This window comes from Centruroides vittatus, unplaced genomic scaffold (genome assembly GCF_030686945.1).
Source record: "Centruroides vittatus isolate TY-2023 unplaced genomic scaffold, ASM3068694v2 contig_1787, whole genome shotgun sequence".
Classification (NCBI taxonomy): domain Eukaryota; kingdom Metazoa; phylum Arthropoda; class Arachnida; order Scorpiones; family Buthidae; genus Centruroides; species Centruroides vittatus.
In genome coordinates this window covers 136410-157040 of record NW_027121094.1, presented here as the reverse complement: position 1 = coordinate 157040, position 20631 = coordinate 136410, and the positions used below count along the sequence as shown (strand labels likewise).

At 30.8% G+C, this 20631-nt stretch overlaps 2 protein-coding genes and 1 non-coding gene across 3 annotated transcripts in view; 1 reads left to right on the top strand and 2 right to left on the bottom strand.

The window, feature by feature from the left end:
• Positions 1–2171: 2171 nt before the first annotated feature.
• On the bottom strand, positions 2172–6847 carry LOC136969442 (E3 ubiquitin-protein ligase MARCHF2-like). The gene is made up of 4 exons (XM_067263599.1): positions 6673–6847; positions 6489–6598; positions 6177–6409; positions 2172–2303 (listed from the first exon to the last, which is right to left on the bottom strand). Exons 1-4 carry the CDS (start codon positions 6845–6847, stop codon positions 2180–2182), a joined length of 642 nt encoding a protein of 213 aa, XP_067119700.1. The 3' UTR covers positions 2172–2179.
• Positions 6848–9906: 3059 nt separating this feature from the next.
• TRNAE-UUC (transfer RNA glutamic acid (anticodon UUC)) lies at positions 9907–9978 on the top strand. The gene has a single exon. It is a non-coding gene; the product is annotated as a tRNA-Glu (tRNA).
• Positions 9979–10154: 176 nt separating this feature from the next.
• LOC136969435 (vacuolar protein sorting-associated protein 33B-like) overlaps positions 10155–20631 on the bottom strand; it is a 32726-nt gene continuing 22249 nt past the window's right edge. Inside the window, exons 7-19 of the mRNA XM_067263586.1 lie at positions 19955–20048; positions 18976–19053; positions 14084–14157; positions 13477–13563; positions 11757–11847; positions 11601–11675; positions 11471–11535; positions 11306–11407; positions 11034–11219; positions 10850–10951; positions 10675–10768; positions 10458–10589; positions 10155–10392 (exon numbers count right to left, since the gene is read on the bottom strand). Of these exons, the coding sequence (XP_067119687.1) occupies positions 10313–10392; positions 10458–10589; positions 10675–10768; positions 10850–10951; positions 11034–11219; positions 11306–11407; positions 11471–11535; positions 11601–11675; positions 11757–11847; positions 13477–13563; positions 14084–14157; positions 18976–19053; positions 19955–20048 (1260 nt within the window). The 3' untranslated portion in view covers positions 10155–10312. The remainder of the gene's footprint in view (positions 10393–10457; positions 10590–10674; positions 10769–10849; positions 10952–11033; positions 11220–11305; positions 11408–11470; positions 11536–11600; positions 11676–11756; positions 11848–13476; positions 13564–14083; positions 14158–18975; positions 19054–19954; positions 20049–20631) is intronic.

Below are 20631 nucleotides of genomic sequence, written 5' to 3'. Positions count from 1 at the left end.
GGAATTTGAAATAAAAGTATTATTTATTTTTTTGTCAGTTTCTCATTGGAATACGAGTATTTATCGAAATTCAGTTCCTTCATATAAAGTTTCATGAGCTAACATTCGTATGGTACAGAATTTTATATTTCATAAAATTTCAAAATGATTCAAAAATAATTAAATACACATATTAAGAAAGAAGAATGAAGAAAGTCTAGCAGAATTTCAAAGCCAGTTGCAAAGAAATTAGCGTGTTCCTGTAGATGTTCGAAAAGATATAAAAGCCCTCGAAGATGCAGTTCGTAACAATTTGATGTTAAAAACTTATTTTTAACGAAAAAATCGACAAAATAACCATTCGAAAAACTACGAAACACAAGAACGTTAAGCACAGCCACCATTAAAGTGACTAACGATGTCTCTCCCGACTAGGCATCTCACCCCGTTTTACCCTACGCAGATGACTTAAATGAAGAATTAGATGTTTCGTATTTAGATCAATATGATTTTATATTACCATCACAATTAGCAGAAAAAATATATAGGATTTGGTGCGGATTAGGCAAAGGGTTTGGGTTCTATTTTTAAATCATTAGGCTTGTATTAATTAATATATTAAAAGTAATCGCAAAACGTCACGTCGCGTGGTAGACGATCGATCAATCAAATGTTAATACTTAAAAAATGGGCTATAATTTTGTAAATATTTTAAAATAAAACCTTCAAAAGGATCACAAAAGAACTATTAAGCATACGCAGAATGCGTCTAGATTTTCAGGTAGCTTGGTGTCGCGAAAATTTCTCTCATTGTAATTCTAGTGGAAAAAGTGATAAATTGTTAATTTTATTTATTCAAAATTTAATACTTCCGTAGTCCTCATGGCGGACACTAAATACTTTAAATTTCATCCAAATCGGTTTGTTGATCTTTGAGATATTAACGGTTAAATTTGTCACTTTAACATAGGAATGTCTAGGTTCAAGAGATGTTAGGCTCGTCAAGGGAACAGAGGCCCAAGTTAAGAGTAGTGTGGGCACTACAGAAGGGTTGTTCGTTAATGTTGGTTTACATCAGGGATCGGCCCTTAGCCCTTATTTATTTGACCTGATAATAGACGTGTGTGAGGCTCCGTAGAGTATGCTGTTTGCGGATGGATACTGTGCTGCGTGAACTTTCCCAACCAAGGCTGAGAAGAAACTGGAAGATTGGAGGAAAGTTTTGGAAGAAAGGGGCATGAAGATTAGCAGAACTAAAACAGCTTATATGACTCTGAATGGAAGAGACGAGTGTAATATATTAAAATCCAAAATGTGCCGCTCCCGTTGGTTCCGAGTTTTAAATATCTTGGATCATTTGTCGAGATGTAGGAAGATTGAACTCGGAGGTTCAGCATAGAATTCAATGTGGATGGATGAACTGGAAAAAGCTGTGCGGTGTGTTATGCGACAAGAAAGTTAGCTGCAATCTGAAAGGAAAATTGTATAAATCAGTTGTTAGACCTGCAATGATATATGAAGCGGAGACATGGGCAATAACAAGAGCCCAAGAAAGAAAGATGAAGGTGGCGGAGATGAGAATGTTGAGATGGATGTGTGGAGTGTCAAGGAAAGATAGAATAAGGAATGATTTTATTAGAGGTTCTGTTAAGATGGGCCCCTTGAGAAAAAAGATGCAAGAATGTATTCAATAGGTTGAGGTGGTTTGGCCACGTAGACGTAGAACGAAGAAGCGATAATTATGTTGGAAAGAAGATCGGAAAACTGGTAATAAGAGGAAAAGAGGAAGATCAAAGATGCGTTGGAAAGATAAGGTGAAAGAAGACTTAAACTAGAGGAGACTTAAGAGAGAAGAAGCCCTTGATAGGGAGAAATGGAAGAAACGTATTAGAGAAGGAAACGCCGACCCCATATAAACATGGGAAAAGGCGAGGATAAAGAAGTGTGGCTGAGCTCTACTGTACAGCGTTATCGCGTTATGATAATTAAAACTAATTAGAAAATTCTTGGCAATTCCTTAATCCTTATTACTTTAAAAATAATAATAAATTAAAACAAAATCCAAAAGAGATTAAAATTGATAAAGTTTATTTATTCTCCGCATAAAAAAATTAGTTGTAAAGTTCTCGATAAGTATCCGTTTTATTTTGATCGAATTTGCCATTCATAGAATTTAGATTTTTGTCTTTTTTTTCCAGAATTAAGAGGAAACGGGAGATGCTGACTTAATGATAATTTCGTAAAATTTATCGTAAACATTTTCTGTCAAAAGTTGGACGTTGCTATGATTATTTCTCCATGTTTTGTACGAAAGATAATGACTCCTGTAGTATAATTCATGCAAAAATTACTTCCTGTTTATGTAATTTTTGTAAAAATATATAAAATGGTTTAAACATATAAAACAAATTCAATAAATCAACTTAAAATATGTAAAATTGAATCTGACTTATTTATCTGACGGGTGGATAGCCGAGCGACTAAAGGCAGTGGCACGTTACAGGGCCCAGGAAAATTTGAATTTTTTGAAGGAAATACTTTCTTATAAAAGATAGGTTTTGAGTCTCTGTTGGTGGAGGCCTTAGGCAATTGCCCTTTTTGCCCATAGTAACGCGCCACTGGCTAAAGCTGACAGCCTACTGCTCTGAGGATCCGGGATCGATCTGGACGGATCATAAAATCCCAAAAATTTTTCGAGGGCGGTCAGTCCCGGATATATCGGGCCCCGTCCTTCACCGTCTGGCTTTTCATTGTGTGCCTGGCCGAACCCATAATGGGCTTACTAAAATAAAGGTCCCTTAAAACTCGCAAGCTTTAAAAAATCACGTATATATCTATACATATTCAATTGAAATGTTAAGATCAATACGAATTCTTCAAAACGTCGCCATTTTGGATTTTAATATACAATAGTAAGTTTATAGACTAGGAAATATGTATTGATAAATCGAAAAGAAATAAAAATTAACTTCTCACATCGTAACTAAATAAAATTTTACATGGCTCAAAATCACCAAGGTCGCAAATTTCCAGATTAGTTTTATGACGAAAAATATTACAAGCTATAATGATGACAATTATATTTATATTATCACTAAATTTCTGTTTAAACAATACTTGATAGAGCAGCGCATAGAATCCGTTACTTTTTTTATAATACCGCTTTGTAACAGAACCTTCGCTAAAAACAGTCATTTCGGGAACGTTTTTGTAAAGTTAATGAAATGTCCAAAAAATACAAAAGTATATTTTTTTTGCTTTATTCAGTGGCGTAGGTATATATTTATCAATATTATCTAAAAAAATAACAATAATAATACGCATAAAATCTTTTTAAAGAAAAATACATCAAAAACGAAGATTAGTTGCTATTTTCATGCATATAATTTAAGAAATATAAAAACATCAGTAATTTTTATAATTAAATTCACATTGCATGCATAGAAGTAATGTTTTTTAATATAACTAAAATTGTAAATGTTTTATTCAATTTTAGTAACGTTCTAGGAAATGATCAGGCGTTTCCAGAATGACGATAATGATATTATAGGGTATAGTAGCGGTATATTTTAATTATGAACGACAGTTTTAGAAATCAAAGATGTTTATTTATAAAGCCATAACATTTGTACTTAACTTATCGGTATCGAGATAATAATATTCTCGATTCTGTTCTATTTTTTATTAATGGTGTCGGAATAATACTTTTATTTGCTCAAAGTTAATATAAGACACATCATTTAATTCCAGTTTGAATTTTCTGGTACTTTTACTCACCGCACAGATCTGAAGAAATTTACTGAAATTTCCCTGTCATCGTCATCGACATATGTCTGGCAGGTAGCAACGTATCTATAATAGGTATTTGTCTTTTGAGTAGGGACTTCAATTAACAAGAATGTCCCAGTGGATATCAAATTTGGTTGTATTTTTTCTTGACCATAAGACGTACGACTTGCTTCAACACCAATGTATTTTTCTTTAATTTGCTGACGAACAGAAATTGCCATTAAATCTTCGTCATCTGATAAAGATGAGTTGTAAATAGTTTTATAAGTGTTGTGTCTTTCCTTAAATTTCAAATGGTCTTCCAAATTATCTGTAACCACGGGCTCTTCGGCAACAGGAGATTCTATCGAAGGCATAAAAACACCCATACGTTCTACCGACCTTACGTTAAAAAGACTAGAAAGCGTATTCAGTACTTCGCTAAACAAAAGGCTTTTGAGCACTTCAGGAGATATGTGAATGTCTTTAATTAGGGCATCAACTCTGCTGTTAGGAGTTGTAGGTATAGGTTGGTTTTTTGAGTCTCTTGTTTGAAGTTTTTTTTAAAGTCTCAATTTTTCGTTTCATTTGAACTATAGTTTCTTCCTGTTTTTTTTATTTTTCGGTATGCTTTTGCTCTATCTTTCCGAACTTGTTTCCTTCCTACTTGTCTTCTCACTGAAGGGATTGCGGCTGACTCGTCATCTGATTGTGGCGGCGTATTACTTATTATATTTGCTAATGCCTTTTTCTTCTCTCTGTATTTTTTCGATGCTTTTGTCCAATCTTTTCTCTGCTTTCGCTTTTCTCGCTCGGTCATATCAGCAATATTCTTCACTTTCTTTACTGCTTTTTTCTTTTTATAATATTCCCTGTCCTTAGCCCTTTTAATTTCTCTCTCTTCATCGGTCATCTTATCCATATTGCTGTGAAGAAAAAACCAACAAGTATGCTAACTTATTGGAAATGACATACACACAACACATAAAGTAAGTTAATGAAAAATTGTAAGAGAATACACTTCGGAAACAAAATCATCATTTTGAGAATGTCATCGTCATTTCGAGAACGTGTCATCATGTCCGGGAACGTTGCCGAAATGACGATTTGAAATTAACGTGCGCTTTGATTTTATGGCGGCCGTCTTAGACGCGGTCTGACCCACTTAATGTAAAATATTTGAAGTTAGTTTGTTATTATTGTACTCTAAAAAGTATTTTATCAATATTTAAAACTAATAAACGTATTCCCGGGTTGATGAACTATTTATGTACGCTCTGTAAATAATGAATTGAAAGGTACTTACCACTTAATTATAATTTATTTGGCGGGAAACACACTGATAGTTAGTTACGTTATCGCTTTTACCAACTACTGAGGTCTGGCACCGTATGGCTGCGTTCACTTTAAATTATTTTCGGCCAATTACGGCTGCGTTCACTAAAATGACGCATGTACTGTCGGACAAAATATTTTAGCATATTTCTATTTAAAAGTAAAGTTATTTTTAATAACATTTCCAAAAACTAGTTTTTGGATAAAAAAAAAATACGTGATGTAAGTAATGATAACTGTTAAATATTGTTTATTTTATATGATTTGTTGGAGATTTTTTTTGAAGATTGTACTTTAAGACGCGTTCCCGAAATGACTTTACGTATATATACAGTGAAATAATGTAAAATTTATTTTACTTTTAAAGTATATTGTATGGTGTACGGTTAAAGTAAATTAATTTTAGTGTTTCATTATGTTCATTTGTTCAATAAAGTTACGATTTAAGTAATTACTTTGCTGGCGAAGCAAATTTTCCACCTTGGTGATTTTGTGTCACATATAGAAATTGTGTATGGACATTAAACAAATCTATATTTGCTTATATTTTAATATAAATTGTTATGTTAGTTAAGTTACGGCAACGCGAAACTTGGGCGATCTGCCTAGGGGAATGCCTTCCGGGAGGTCTTTTATAGATAACTGACTGGCCTCCTATTCAGGCGTTACAGACGTAGAGAAAACCAGGAAAACTCCACATGGCCAGCCCGTTGACCAGGTGCAAACCCACGCCCAACTACCAGAATTCGGTGGTTTTATCCCCTCGGCCAATGGTGGGCATTGCAGCTCTTTAGTCGATCACCACATTGTTTTAAAATGAGTAAATTTACGTTTTAAAATATAGCGTAATCGTTATTTTCTTTCTAGAGATGACAGACAAACGTTAACAATTACATTATTCTAGAAAGAACAGTTCTTTAAAATTTAAACTATGGTTGACAAATAACTCAAATTATACACAGCGTAGATGGTCTACATAGATCATCTATGCTGTGTACAATTTAAACATAGATCTACACTGATCTATGCGCTGTACACTGTGACGCATAGATCAAGATGTGTAGATTTATGTTCTATAAGTCTATTAGTCTTACCTAAGTGTAGCAAATAGCTGATAAAGAAAAGAAATTATTAAAAGTGAAGAAAAGATTGCCATGGCCACCATTTTCTTGACATGTCCGTGTTTTCTATAATAAACGACCTTTTCTAAGCACATAACTATACTTAGAATAGCCATGGGCGTTAATGCACATATAACAATTAAATCTCTTCTTAAGACTTTTCTGTCCGTTAAAGAGTCATTACTTTGCCACCATTCTCTAAATTTCTGAAGAAAAATATTGTAAGTTATTAAGTTTGCATAAAGTAGATTTAATAAATGGAATTTTCGTAGAAAGATGCATCACTTTCGGAATGCGGATAACGTGAAACGGTGTTTGGCACAGCTCGCAAGAATCCACATTTCGATTTTCTAACCATGTTTCTAAGCAGTTTTTATGTACGAGACCTACGGATCCTGGTAAATTAATTAAAGATTAAAATCGTCATAATTTGTTATATTTGAATAGTTGGTAATTTGTTACGTTTTACCTTTGCAGAGGCAAGGAGAGATCAAATTGCCCTCATCGGCGAAACATATTCTGCATTTAGGAGTTATGGGAACACTATCGCTGCCCTTCGTTCCGTTTGTATTGGCACATTGAATACAGTAATTGTCAATTTTCGAAGATGATTTGTCATTTTCTTTAACATCTCTAGACTCCATCCGATTTGTATTCAGAAAATCCAATAATTGCTCTTACAAACAAAACGTAACAAATTTTGGATTTCGATTATTTCCATAATAAACCAATTGTTAAGCCGAATAAACTTTTAAATTTCCAATCTACAATAATGGCAAAATATTAAATAATAAAATTATTCTTTTTCATATTTTCGATAATTTCAAATTTTATGAATGGTAAATTCTACCAAGATAAAATGGATACCTTTCGAAAACTTCAGGATAGTTAATTATTTTTAAGTAAATAATAAATAACCCTACCAATACTAGTCTCTTGGATTTTATTTGTGTTCATCCATGTTAAATCTTTAGGAACTTCAGAAATCAAACGTTCTTAAAATATTGAAAATGGTGACTTGTTTTGCATGTAATTAAAGCCGTAGCAATGTTTTTTACCCCCTTGGCAATGCATTGATTTTTTTAGTCTACGGCATATAAATGTTTGTGAAACGTGAGGGGTACCAAGAACCCTCGACATGTGTTACGTTGCCAATGCATTGCTACGACTCTGCACGTAACGTGGACTGTAGAATAGAGGCCAGTTTTCCTTAAAAAATCTCGCGGAAAGCACATTTTCTCGATTGACAGATCGTGTCGCGTGCCAATTATCTAAAACCAACCAATCGATACACTCGCACATTAAAGAAGTCATTTGCTTTTCGAGTAGATTCAATTTTTTTCGCATAGCATACGAAGTTAAGATATCTTTTTACGAATGTAAACTCAGTCAAGTATCGTGTCTTGTTTCGTAATTTTGGTTGGAATAAAACAAAAACATACCTAGCACCAGAGTCGATAGATATACTGGTTCTTGCGCTATACTCTCAAGTACAGTTAATGCCTCAGGCTGCTGATAGCTGGCGTGGGAGTCGCCGTTAGGCGAGAAGTTTGTTTATCTATTTGGTTTTCCCGTTTTTAAGCATTTTTGTAACTTTTTTCTATTGTTCTATCAAAAAACCTTATTCGTAGTTGCATTTTTTAATTTTATATAATGTATAAAGAAAGAAAAAGTGTATTTGGTTTATAAAAAAAATTAATAAGATGATGATTTTAAAGTACAAATGAGAACGTGGATAAATCGAAATAGTTATATTTTCGATTTAATTTATCCAGGTTTTAAATAGAGATCTGTTTAAAACTGTTAAAACTAATATCTCAAATACTGTAGTAGAGATAACAGAGACTTATCACATTGCTACTGGTAACACAAAAATGACACTCGTCAGAATGCAATCTTCTATCATTTTAATGTTACCAGTAACATTGTGATAACCCTCTGTTATCTCTACTATAGTATTTGAGATATTAGTTTCAACAATTTTCAAAACAAGAAGCTATTTTATAATGTTTAAAACTGTTATATTGCTACATATTGTGAATGAAAGTTTTTTTTACATAATGTTCTGTGTATAATATATCTGTTTAATAAATAAGTAATGGTAAAATAAGTAAATAAATTTGCATTTTACTGTTTTGTTTTATTACATATGTATGACAAAAAGGAAAACCATAGCTTATTCTCTGATACATTTAAATAGTTATAGAAATTTAATCCAGATAAAACAAACTATTTCTAAAATAATTTATTAACTTTAACACCACATTAAGTGTGCTTTACAATTTTACCTGATTCAGTATAGTGAGAAATAGTATCTGGGATAAAATAGTTATGTATTTTTGACATGAGAAATTTCATTTGTTATGACACTCACATCGGCTGTACATAGTTTGGTAATTTATATAAAATTCTGTACTATCAAAAGTAGAATATGAATTGAGATTTATTGATGGCCTACTACACCTGTCTTTTATTTATATAGGTTTAAAATATCACTAACGTGTCTTTCTTTTAGCCTCCATATCATCACTAATCACTATCACTGTCAATATCTAATAATACTGTCTGAACTCTTGCCATCCTACATTTACCTATATTATTTGTCAACCTCTAACTCATCATTCTCTATCACCTCTAAGTTATTATGTGTCTGTAAATATGTTGAATATGTTGTCTAAATAGTTGGAATTTCCTCTTTTTTCTCTAACAGTCTATATTTGAAATCCACGAACTAAATCTACTGACTTTGAATTTCCCTCTTTAAGCTGTTCCTAACTTTTTTGGCAACTTTAATCTCTCCCTATCTCATTAAGAAACACAGTATAAATTGTGAATAACATATATCATAGCTCTTTTCTCACTGTAAACTACAATAATTTACCTTATATCAATAAATAAATAAATAAATATGAGCATAACTTTGAATTCCAAAACCACCCTAAATCTCTTTTTTTTGTAACACTTTAAATCTATCCTAACACATGGTTTAACATTTCTATATATTTCCATAATTAAATGTATATAATTCTCATCATTTCCTTTTCTTCCTGATTCAGAGAGTTTTCAGGAATCCCGAAGACATCCCATATTAATAATATATATACAGGCTTAACTATAAATTTTTTAACTATGTTTTCTTTCCCTTAACGAAAACTCCCAAAAATATTTAAAAATAAATACAAATTGTAAGCAAAAAAAAAACAAACAATCGGATCAATTTAAAGTGTAAAGTGATAGTTAATAGAATAAATAATGCTCAAAACCGAATTACAATAGTATTTATAAGCAGTCCTTTAAAAAAGACAAAAGAAATATCTGTGTTAAAAACGAGAAAATTTTATATATTAAAAGAATTTCTAATGTTTGCAACCGACTCTCCCTTACTCCAGCCAAACTTAAACTACACGCGATCGAAGCGCTCGAAGTGGTAGAAATATTTATTAAACCAGAATAGTAGCATTACAGGCAAGGATGCTGATGCCCTCTGTCGTCATCATACGTCAGAAGATATGTAGAGGACGTGTTAATATGTGGATTTGGTCAAATGTTATCGACACAAATGGAATTTATACCATCGCATAATAAATCTAATTCTTTGTCTAAGATTAGAGATCTTTTAATTGAATCAAACTATCACAAAATTTTCGAGTAGGGACGTTTGTTATTCATATAAAATAAGTTAATTCCAAAGTAAACTCAACACTCCCATGTGGTCTAGTGGTTAGGATATCTGGCTTTCACCCAGAAGGCCCGGGTTCGATTCCCGGCATGGGAACTCTTTTGTATTTTTTTTTTTCCTTTTCTTTATTATTATTTCTTTATTCTTTAATTATTAGTCATTACTTATATATCAGGAATGATATTTATGTATAAATACAACCAGACAACCGAAAAACGACGCCATCTGTCGGTCGAAAAATTAATTTACAAACAAGCATTTTTCTTTTTTATAATACAAAACTTGTTTTATTTCTTGAGAAAAAATTTTTTTTACACATTATGTATATTTATACAGAATGTGTATATATATATATATATACACACATTCTGTCGATCTGACAACTTTATCTTTGTTCATAACTTATAGAGAATTTTATAGACATTTCCTTCTAAGGAACTTGAGGCATCAATTGTTGCAATAATGTGTTTCCGTTAACCATGTTCGTGGTGGCGATCAATAGCGTATATTCTGTTAAAGATAAATTAAATTAATTATAGTTGCTATTTCGATTAATAATAAAGTGTAGAACTTACTGCTTTGTTTGGCTAACAGTCTGAGAGCCGCCACTTCTGCGTAAGTAATTCCGCCCAGAAAGTATATTAGAACCACTTTGTTTGTTTCGTTTTCCAAACTTAGAGATCCTATGCTGGTTATACTGTCTCTACCTAAATTCATTTTTCATAATTTAATAAATATTTTAGTAATTTGATCTTTGACTGGTCGTTAAAGAAAACCAACAATTTTTACCACCTCTCACGGGTCTTGCTTTATTGTTGGTTACAGTTGGTTTACCAATTGCCTTTGTTATTTCTTCCATTCCTTGGAATCCTTCTCTTGTTATTATCTTAAAATAAAATGTTTAAGGAATTTTATGAATATTAAAAAAAAATAATAATAAAAATAAAAATATAAATATTTTTCTTACTTGCTGTGATAATTTACAAACAAGAGGGATGTAGGCACCGCTGAAAACATAACTCATATCTACTGGGGTTTTAAGATCTATCTCTTCATCTGTTTTTGGTATCTAAATGTGTACGGGAAAACAGAAAATTGAAACATAAAATTAATAAAATGAAAGGAAAGGAACAACAATTATGCCTACTTACAAGTCCTAATTTCTTGGTAACCATTTTGAAAGAGTTGGTACGAGAGGTGACGGCAGCCACGACTTTGGCGGCTGCCATTCCTGCGGAAACCGGTCCCGAGACTGGTAACGAAACCGAAGGTTGTTCCATAAAAAGACCGAGTTTCTTTAAATAATGAAACGTCAACAAGTGTTTATGTCCGTGACTCTATAAAAGATAAATTTATGTATAGAAAAGCTGTGCGATTTCTTTTAAATATGAAATTTACATTAAAGAAAATAAATTTAACTAACATGTAGGAATTGAGTTAAAAGTGATTTGTAATCCCTCGGTGATAAACCATTCTGGGTAATAGACAGTAAGCATAGAAGTCTTAGAGTTCCCAACAGAGATAACTAGAAGACAAACAAAAACATTATCATAGTTGCAGTTAATATAATTTAAAATTTAAAAATTACCTGACGATTAATTGTCTCTTCAATATAATTCATATTTTCGCGCAATTCGACACAATCTAAAAGATCTAACGATGCAACAGAATTAATCAAATCGTAATTCTCTCTTTTAGTAAGTAAAAACAATACTTGCTATGTTCGACATTAAGATGCTCTTTGAAATTTCCTTTGTTTTTCTGTTTCATTATAACTTCGCATGCACCTATATCTACAATTAATTAATTTAGTAATCGAGTTATAATTTAAATAATGGACTAAATATTTTTAAAGATGTCGAGATAATACTTACGAAGAGCTAAATATTTATGCTGTTGTTGAAGGCCTCTTAATTCATTAGCTACAAAATTTTTAATGTCTCCAACTTTCATTTTGTGCCTTTCCTAACGGAGTTAAATATGTTAGTATCTACAAATTTATAAACATTGTTTATTTTCATTTTAAAATAAATATTATCTTTATTTTTAACTCTTGGATGGTAACAGGAAGTCTTTTGCAACTTAACTACATTTTCTTAGTGTTTTCATAAATAACTTTGCCATCAATTAATTGTCTTTAATCATACAGTAAAATACTTTTAATATTTTTTCAAATTAAATTCAATTCTTTTCATTAAAAACTGAACTAGGTTCTTTCATAAAGTATTGGAAATATTTTGAAATGCAAAAATTATTATGGAATTATAATGGCAACATCTCTCAAATAGAAAGTCTTTTAACAGTTTTTTTGCCTTTAATTGAGTTTCTTAACAATAGACAGTTAATATAATTATCAGTTAACATTATTTTTAATCATTATAATTAATTAATATTAGGAAATAATGCTGATTAGTTTTCTGAAAGCAAAGTTATTTTCTAAATTGAATTATGATTCTAGGCCTCACATTGAAACTAAATAATAAAAAGTATCAATCCTCTTCTAGACAATCACCATTTTTTATTCTTGTTCTAGAACAAACTTCTTAGATGACCAGACCTTCCTTTTTAGGCTATTTAGCCATCTAATGTTAAAACGTTCCAAAATGTTAAAAAGTATCAATATATATACAGTCAAATGACTGTATATATAATATATATACAGTCATAATTTTCCAGGAATTCCACATCCACAGATGCCATAACCACCAATCAATAACTCTATTTTACCCAGATGCATTTTGGAAATTACAATATTTCCCTCCACAGTGGGTTTTCTTCCAAAACAATTTTCCACTACACTTTCAATTTCAATGTCCCAGCATTAAACCAGGTTCACATGTTAACAATTTTCAACTATTTTTTAAAATCATAGGGTTTTTTTTGTTGTTGTTGTTCCAAAATAAAGTTATTGATTGTTTGATGATTATGGCATATGTAGATGTGATAATTCCTGAAAAATTATGTTGCTTTGATTGTACATATATTGATATTGAAGATACAGAATTGAAGCATAGTATAGATTACAGACTACAGATGGAAAATGACAGAAGCAAATTATTTTGTAATATATGTTGTTATTTTAAACCTTTTAAGAGTTATAGTATAAGAAAAGTAGTGTATTCATCTTGGATAATACAGAACTTCAGTTATCAGGGTTTGGATAATTGGAGTTCTACTGTATATATAGACTTATTTCTTATTGCTGGAATTTTATTGTCAGAAAAAGAAAATTTGAGAAAAAAAGAGATAAAAATAAACTGGATTTTAAAGTTTTAAGGAAACAATAGATAAGTGTATCATAAAAGTATTCAGCTTAAATTAAATATGCTAAACATAAATTAGATGTTTAATTCTTGTTAAATTCAGATTATGCAAAATTTATATATGTATATATATAGTTAGTTGCATAAATTACATAAAAAATATGCATTATAAGTTTTAGCATTTTCAAATTTCATTGATAAGTGTTTGAATAAAAAATTAAAATTCAATGTTTTTAAATAGGTAAAACAACTTAAAAATGATTTGAAATTTTTTCGAGGTAAAAAAATATTATATCATTTTTTTTATCAAAATTACATAAATTATACATACATCATACTTAGCTTGTAGAGTTTTAGCCTTATTTCCAAGATAAGAAAATACATTTGAAATGTGCTGATCCCTGATTTCTTTAAATATCTAGTAGAGAAAAAAATGCAAACAGAACAAATAAATAACAGATAATAACAGTGAATATACAATCATTACAAGGAGTCTTCCAAAAAGAATGTTACCATTTTAAATTACTGTAATTATGTTAATTATTATCTGAGAAGTAAGTAATGTACACAATCAAGAGTAAATATCCCAGAATTACTCATCATTCTGCAACATAAGTAATCTGCAATAGCTGTAGAATTATGACTGAGTGATAATGGATATGCTGTAGTGAGCGTAGGAAGAATTTCAGTATCAATTGGATGTGCTGTGTGACACGAATTGCACACTTGAGAAATTGTAACAGGCAAATTTGAAACCTGGACAGTTTTTCAATGTTTTAATGTACATTACAACATTCTCAGATAATAATTAACATAATTACAATAATTTAAAATGGTACCATTCTTTTTGAAAGACCCTGTATATTAGCAAATTCATTTATTTATATATAATCATACTAACTCATCAATTACTAGTCTATATGACATAAATTAATTACCTCATCACTGTTATTAAGAACTACTTTTACACTTTCTTTCTTCTTTGTAACATCTTCACCAAATGTAATTTTTGCTGTAAAATAATACATCTTAATATATATATATATAATATGTATCTATAAAAAGAATTAATTATATCTTGTTGATAATAATTTTATAACTTTCTATTATTATTTTAAGCAGTGGCGGCCTTAACCATTGTGAGAATCTGGGCGGCAGATCTTTGTGAGGCCATTGTCCTTTGTGCAAAGTATGTGAATTGAAAGTAGGTATTTCTTATGGTTGATGAGCAATGCAAAAGTTATAAATAAATAAATTTAGAGTTTTAAAATATTATATTAGAAGATTTATTAAAGTTAACAAACACAAAGACGACAAATTATTAATGATGATAAACTAAGGTACTGTACATAAATGCCTTAAAAGCTATATGCAGGGATTTAAAAATGATGTTTGTGGCTTTTCCTAAGACTAAAATCTTTAATTAAAGCACAATAATTTAACGAATGAGCTATGTCATTTTGAATTGAAAGGATAGCAAGGGCTGAAAGCCAATCTTGTGTCAAATACATTTTAATAATTTTTAACCTTGAAAAACTCCTTTCTGCAGATGCAACTGTCACAGGTGTGGTGGCAATAATTCTCAGGACTACATCGATGGTGGGGTACACTTCAGTTAAATTTTTTTCTATTATATATTTCAGCACCGAGATAATGTTGTTGTTTCCTTCATATACATGGATAAACATATTCAGTTCTTCATAAAATTCATGTCCATCAATATCAGATGTTTCTCCTACTGTTAGAGATGTTTGCAAGTCATTGCATTGCTTCAAAAGTTCACAATCACTAATTTCCTTAATCCTTTTACGTTATACATGAAACCAAATATGCTCTCATGATATTTAAGTGCCTCAAATCTAGGTTGGCAGCTTGCGCCCAGATTTTCAAAATAAACTATTTTTTTGTCATTGTTGACAATGACAAAAAGATAGTTTATTTTGAAAATCTCTTCTGCAGGCAATTCAAGAGCTTCACCTTTCCCGTCATAATCAAAATCCATTCTTTTATGTCTCCTTCTCACAACTTTGTACTTTCTGTCAATATCATTTTCCTCAGCTATTTCTCTCACTGTTACCAAGGACAGTGTATACCAAGGACAGTGTACACAAGGTAAAAAATAAGCAAACCATATTGGAAACCATTTTCCTGATAATTATCAAGCCTATGTGTAAATGTGTCTAGGTGTTGTATAGCCACATCTAGGTGCATTCTTTCACTCTGCCACATTTTACTTATAACATTTATCTTTGTAAGAATGACATACCATACAACAAGAGCAACTACAAATTTGTAAGTAGTTATTTCCTTTTCTACAGAATGGCATTCACTAACCAACTGATAATCTGTTGTATTTTCTGCTAAATCCTTCAAAGCATCACATATATCGCTTAGTTGGTATTTAACGGCCTTCACCAATTCTATCCTGCATTCCCATCTAGTTTTGGAAAGTGGTTTTAGCGATAAGGATTTTACATGTGCTTTTAAAATAGCTCATCTCTGACTTGAGCTGGCAAACAGAGTGTACAGCCTTTGTAACGAACCAAAGAAAGATTTTGCTTGAACACAAGACTATGCTGCATCTCCTAGGATAAGATTCCAGCTGTGACTCCCACAAGGTAAAAAATAAGCAAGTGGATTAATTTCAAGTATACATTTCTGGACACCACTTTTTTCTCCCTGCATATTTGTTCCATTATCATATCCTTGGCCTCTGCAATGATATACCCAGCTGTTCTAGCTCTGTGATTATATAATTAGTCAAATTCTCAGCTATGGTTTTTTCAATGGCTAAGAAGCCAATAAAATGTTCTTCAATGTCAGCTGTATTTGTATTTAAAAATCTTATAATAATTGACAATTGCTCAACATGAGAAACATCATGAGTACAATCAAGAATACTCGAGTAATATTCATTCTTTATTATTTTGTCAACAGTTTGAGTCTTCACATGACTTGCCATTAATTGTATAAGCTCATTTTGAATATTTTTTCCTAGATAGTGGTCATTAATCGTCTTGTCTGTTACTTGTTTTAGGTGAAGTTGCAACATTGGATCAAATTGGGTTATTAACTTTACTAAATCTATAAAGTTGTCACTAGTCTCACTTGAATCTGAGTCAGATATTAATTTCTCTCTATGACCTCTGAAGGCCAAATTGTGAGATGCTAAAAAATTTACAATTGCAAGTAGTCTTTTTAAAATATCTCTCAAACGCAGCCTTTCTTGTTCAGTTTGAGTCTGGGTTAAAGCGTCAATAGTGGCACAGCTTTTTAACCTGTTCTTTAAATTTAACCATTTCAACATACAATCTTTGTGCAGTCAGCTAGATTCATGAGACTTTAGGTAATCACCCAAGTGTTTCCAATCACACACTCCTTCACTGAATCCAATTCTTGTATTTTCTAGTCCAAACATTCGACATGAAAAGCAGTAAACAGCATCCTTTGTTTGTGAATAAATCATCCAACGCCTGTCAAGTTTTTCACCATTAGCTAATATTTTACTGTAATGATATTCACTGAATTGCTGTCCATTATCATTTACAGGAAAAAAAAAAATCAACTTTAACCCTGATTGGACCTTTTAATACAATCTCAGTTCAGTCTACATCAGTAATTGTTAATGGCCACAAACCTGGGTCATTTTGAGGATTCAGATTTTCAATTCCATCAGTTGTGGATGTAGATATAGGCTCAGAAACGTATTCTTGGCTGGATAGTGTTGACGGCAGCAGTGTAAGAGACAATGATGTTGTTGACTCATTATCCTCGCTATTGTTATTAGGTGGCAGCGCTCCCACGACTATTTCAAAGGAATAATTTCAGCTGGGTTAGGGTTACAGTGCAATAATGTGTCACTTTCAGTCAGTGAAGGGTTTTTAGAGGTTTCTTGACCATTACTTTTAATATATTTTTATAAAGACCCACATAGATTTTCTTCTATCTGCTTTCTTTTGATAGCTTGTTTCCTTTTTGAACTACCCAACTCAAATTTTCTACTGGCATCACGATCATGCAAACTCATTTCATAAATCTTGTTTAGCACATGAAACTAATTCAGAAATAATTTACAACCAGTTTTACAGTTTTTTAACAATTCACTCTTTACCATAAGTATTGTTAATAATGTAAGATTCACTAAAACTTAATATCATTTAATGTTTATTTGCCTACTGAAAGATATGTGCCATACAAATGATTATGTAATGCATACAACTGCTAGCAAAATAAGCATAAAGTGACAAGAGTTGACAAACGAAATGAAACACAGGGATTCCCCGAGCATAAATCACAAACACAATGAATCATGAAAGTAAAAAGCCGTGCATTCAAGTGGGTTTTCTAATGCTTGAGGTGCAGGATTCGAATAGTAATGAATTTTTCAAATATGTTTTACAGTCAAATTACAAAAAATATTATTATTCACTGATAAATTAATTAATTTTGATATCATTAATCTTAATTTTTATATGAATGTGAGATTGAATAAATCTAAATGAGAAATTTTATTTAAGCACTTATATTAATATATACTGTATTTGAATTAATCAAATTTATTTTATTGTTATAACCAATAGCTAAAGATAAAATAAAAAGTTTTAAATATCAACTTTTTTCTACTCAGGTTGTTGTGCAAGGCCCCAGCAAGAACAAGGCCTCAGGCGATTGCCCTGCTCGCCACCCCCTAAAACCGCCACCAATTCTAAGAAGTAATCAATGCAAAAATATAAAGTTTTTTATGAATGTAACTATCAATAAATAATTTAATCCTAATTTAATATAAAATTTTGACAACTTCAATAAATTTATTTTATATACAGTGATACCTTGGTTTTCGTTGATAATCTGTCTGAAAACAATCAGTGAAATCCGAAACCGACAAAAACCGAGGCAATCATTTCCATATAAATCAATGTAAATCCAATTAATTCATTCTAGACACTCCAAAATACATATCAAAAACACATTTTATACACAATAAATATAATATTTAATACTAAAAACAATAAGAAATTAATATAAAATGAATATAAAATATTAATGTAAAGAATAAATGAACATTTAACATGACATTCAAAAGGCTGCTGGCTCTGAAAACTTTCTTTCGTTCCATGACAGAGTTAAAAGGAAAGGAAAGCAATGGAATTGTTTGAACTCTCTCAACCCTATGGGTAGTAAGAGGGCCTCTTTTAGCAAGCCCATTATGGGTTCAACCAGGCCCACAATGGGGCAGCCGGGTGATGACGGATGAGCCCGACATATCCGAATAGACCACTCCATGAAAAATTCCTAGGGATTTTTTACCCTTCTGCATTCTGAGTCCCCCAGAGCGGTAGGCTGCCATCTTGACCGCTCAGCCATCCTGCTATCATAGAAGAATTGTTTGGCTAGATGTGCAGAGTAATGTTCACACAACAAGAAACAAGGCCAAACTGAGCAGGAAAACGCATGGGTTGTCCTTTGTTTTTGCAAAATTAGCAACGAGGTCACTTAGACATGCCCACAAAATCTGAGGCAACCAACAAAAACTGAGGCAAATTTTTCACGAAAAAAATTGATGAAAACCAAAACCGACGATAACCAAAGTCAACGAAAACCAAGGTATTACTGTATTTAAAAAATATATTAATGATAATTTAAACAGTGTTATTGAAAATTGATTCTAAATTTGGATATTTTTTAAAATTATTAAGTAAATACTTAATAAAAAAACTGTAAAGATACTTTTATACATAAATATAATTAGCTCTCTATAAAAAATAAAATTCAGAAAAATTATATTTTTAGATATCTATTATTTAATAATACATTTTACTTAGCATCTTACCACTTTTAATTCCATATGTTTCATCCAGCAAGCCCTCATAAGTAAGTTGTGTTAGTAAAACTGAAGGATAGTCAACATCTATTGAAATGTAATCATTTTAAATATTAATTTAATTTAGGAATTTCTATTTTATAATCAATATTTAAATTAATTAAAATTAAAAAATTCAAAATAATGTCATACCAACCAGATCAAAAATGAATCATCATCATCATCATAATTAAAAAATTATTTCCCATTTATAACAGTAATGATAAAAAAAACTATATTTATTTACACAATAACATTTTTATAATATAGTTCAATGTATTTGCTTACAAATTTTCAGTTATTATCTTTCTGATCAAGCAAATGGCCATATTTTAATTGAGATAAAGAAATGACACATAGTTTTAGTGAAATTTTAAGAAATAGTTAATAATCTTCTTTATTATTGTTATTTTAAACATATAAGTTATTTACATTCATGTTCTCGTATATTAATGTCTTTAATCAAAACTTGTTCAGTAGACTATCTCACAGCATTACAATTAGAAACATCTTTATTTTAAAAAAATTGGATTACAAATGCATTTTGGGTTGGTTTACATTCCCAACCCCTCTTCAGTGCTATATGGAAGAAACACTATTTACATTCAATTACCAATACATACATTTATCAACACAAACTTATTCTTCCATTGCCTTTAATAACAATTAATACCTAACCATTTGCAAAAAAAGTTCCTCAATAACTGATCAGCAACTATGCTTTATATTTATATTCTTGATGATTATGAACAATAATATGTACATAAATAATTACAAATAACCTCAAAAACAATAAATAATTAAGCAATACATAAAAGAGACATTAACTTAATTATGACATACTATTAAAATATTTTAAAATGTTTTATGAAAATAGAATACTTTTTTAAACTATTAAAATTTTACACTAAATATAAACAATTATTTAAAAATATATTTTAGTTTATACCTCTGTCAATAAGAATGGCATAATCAATCTGTGAGTTTGCTGATCCTGTCTGCTTTGTTTCATTATCCAGCACCCTAAACATATCAATGACCATCTAAATTTAAAAAAAATTAATTTAATTCATTTATTCATTGAAAAAAACAAATAAATATAGTATATGCCTCATTTTACATTTAGAAAATTCAGGGTGAAAAAATAGCCTTGGTCCATAGCAGAAACACAGAAGTCAACTGCTGGTATCTCCATCCTAGTTGATCTTGAACATGGTCACCTGTCACATCTAAACACAGCTGCTCATCCACTCTTTTCTGACGTACGGAGGCTAGAAATTTTACAGTACTCTAATCTGTTTACTTAAAAACAAACCCAAATAAAATTAAAAATTAAAAATTGTAAGACAAACAGGTAAATCTTGAGAAAGAAAAAAATTTTTTATTATTCATATTATATTACCCCAAATGCATTTTGCCATAAATGGCCTCCTCAGTAGGGCTTTTTTCCAAAGAAACTTTGATGCAAGTCATCCAACAGCAACAGAAACATCATCCACACAGTGAATACTTTGCGTACAATCTTTATATCCGATTAAGCTATCCCAACATTCCGCAGTAATCACACCATTATTCAAATTCATTATGCCGGTTTGCATAATGATTGCACAATGTTCTTTAAATTTT

Coding starts and splice junctions, on each gene's coding strand:
- LOC136969442 (XM_067263599.1), bottom strand. CDS start 6,847: ATGGAGTCTAGAGATGTTAAAGAAAATGACAAATCATCTTCGAAAATT. Junction 6,599..6,672: donor CTCTCCTTGCCTCTGCAAAG/GTAAAACGTAAC, acceptor TTAATTTACCAG/GATCCGTAGGTCTCGTACAT. Junction 6,410..6,488: donor ACGTTATCCGCATTCCGAAA/GTGATGCATCTT, acceptor ATTTTTCTTCAG/AAATTTAGAGAATGGTGGCA.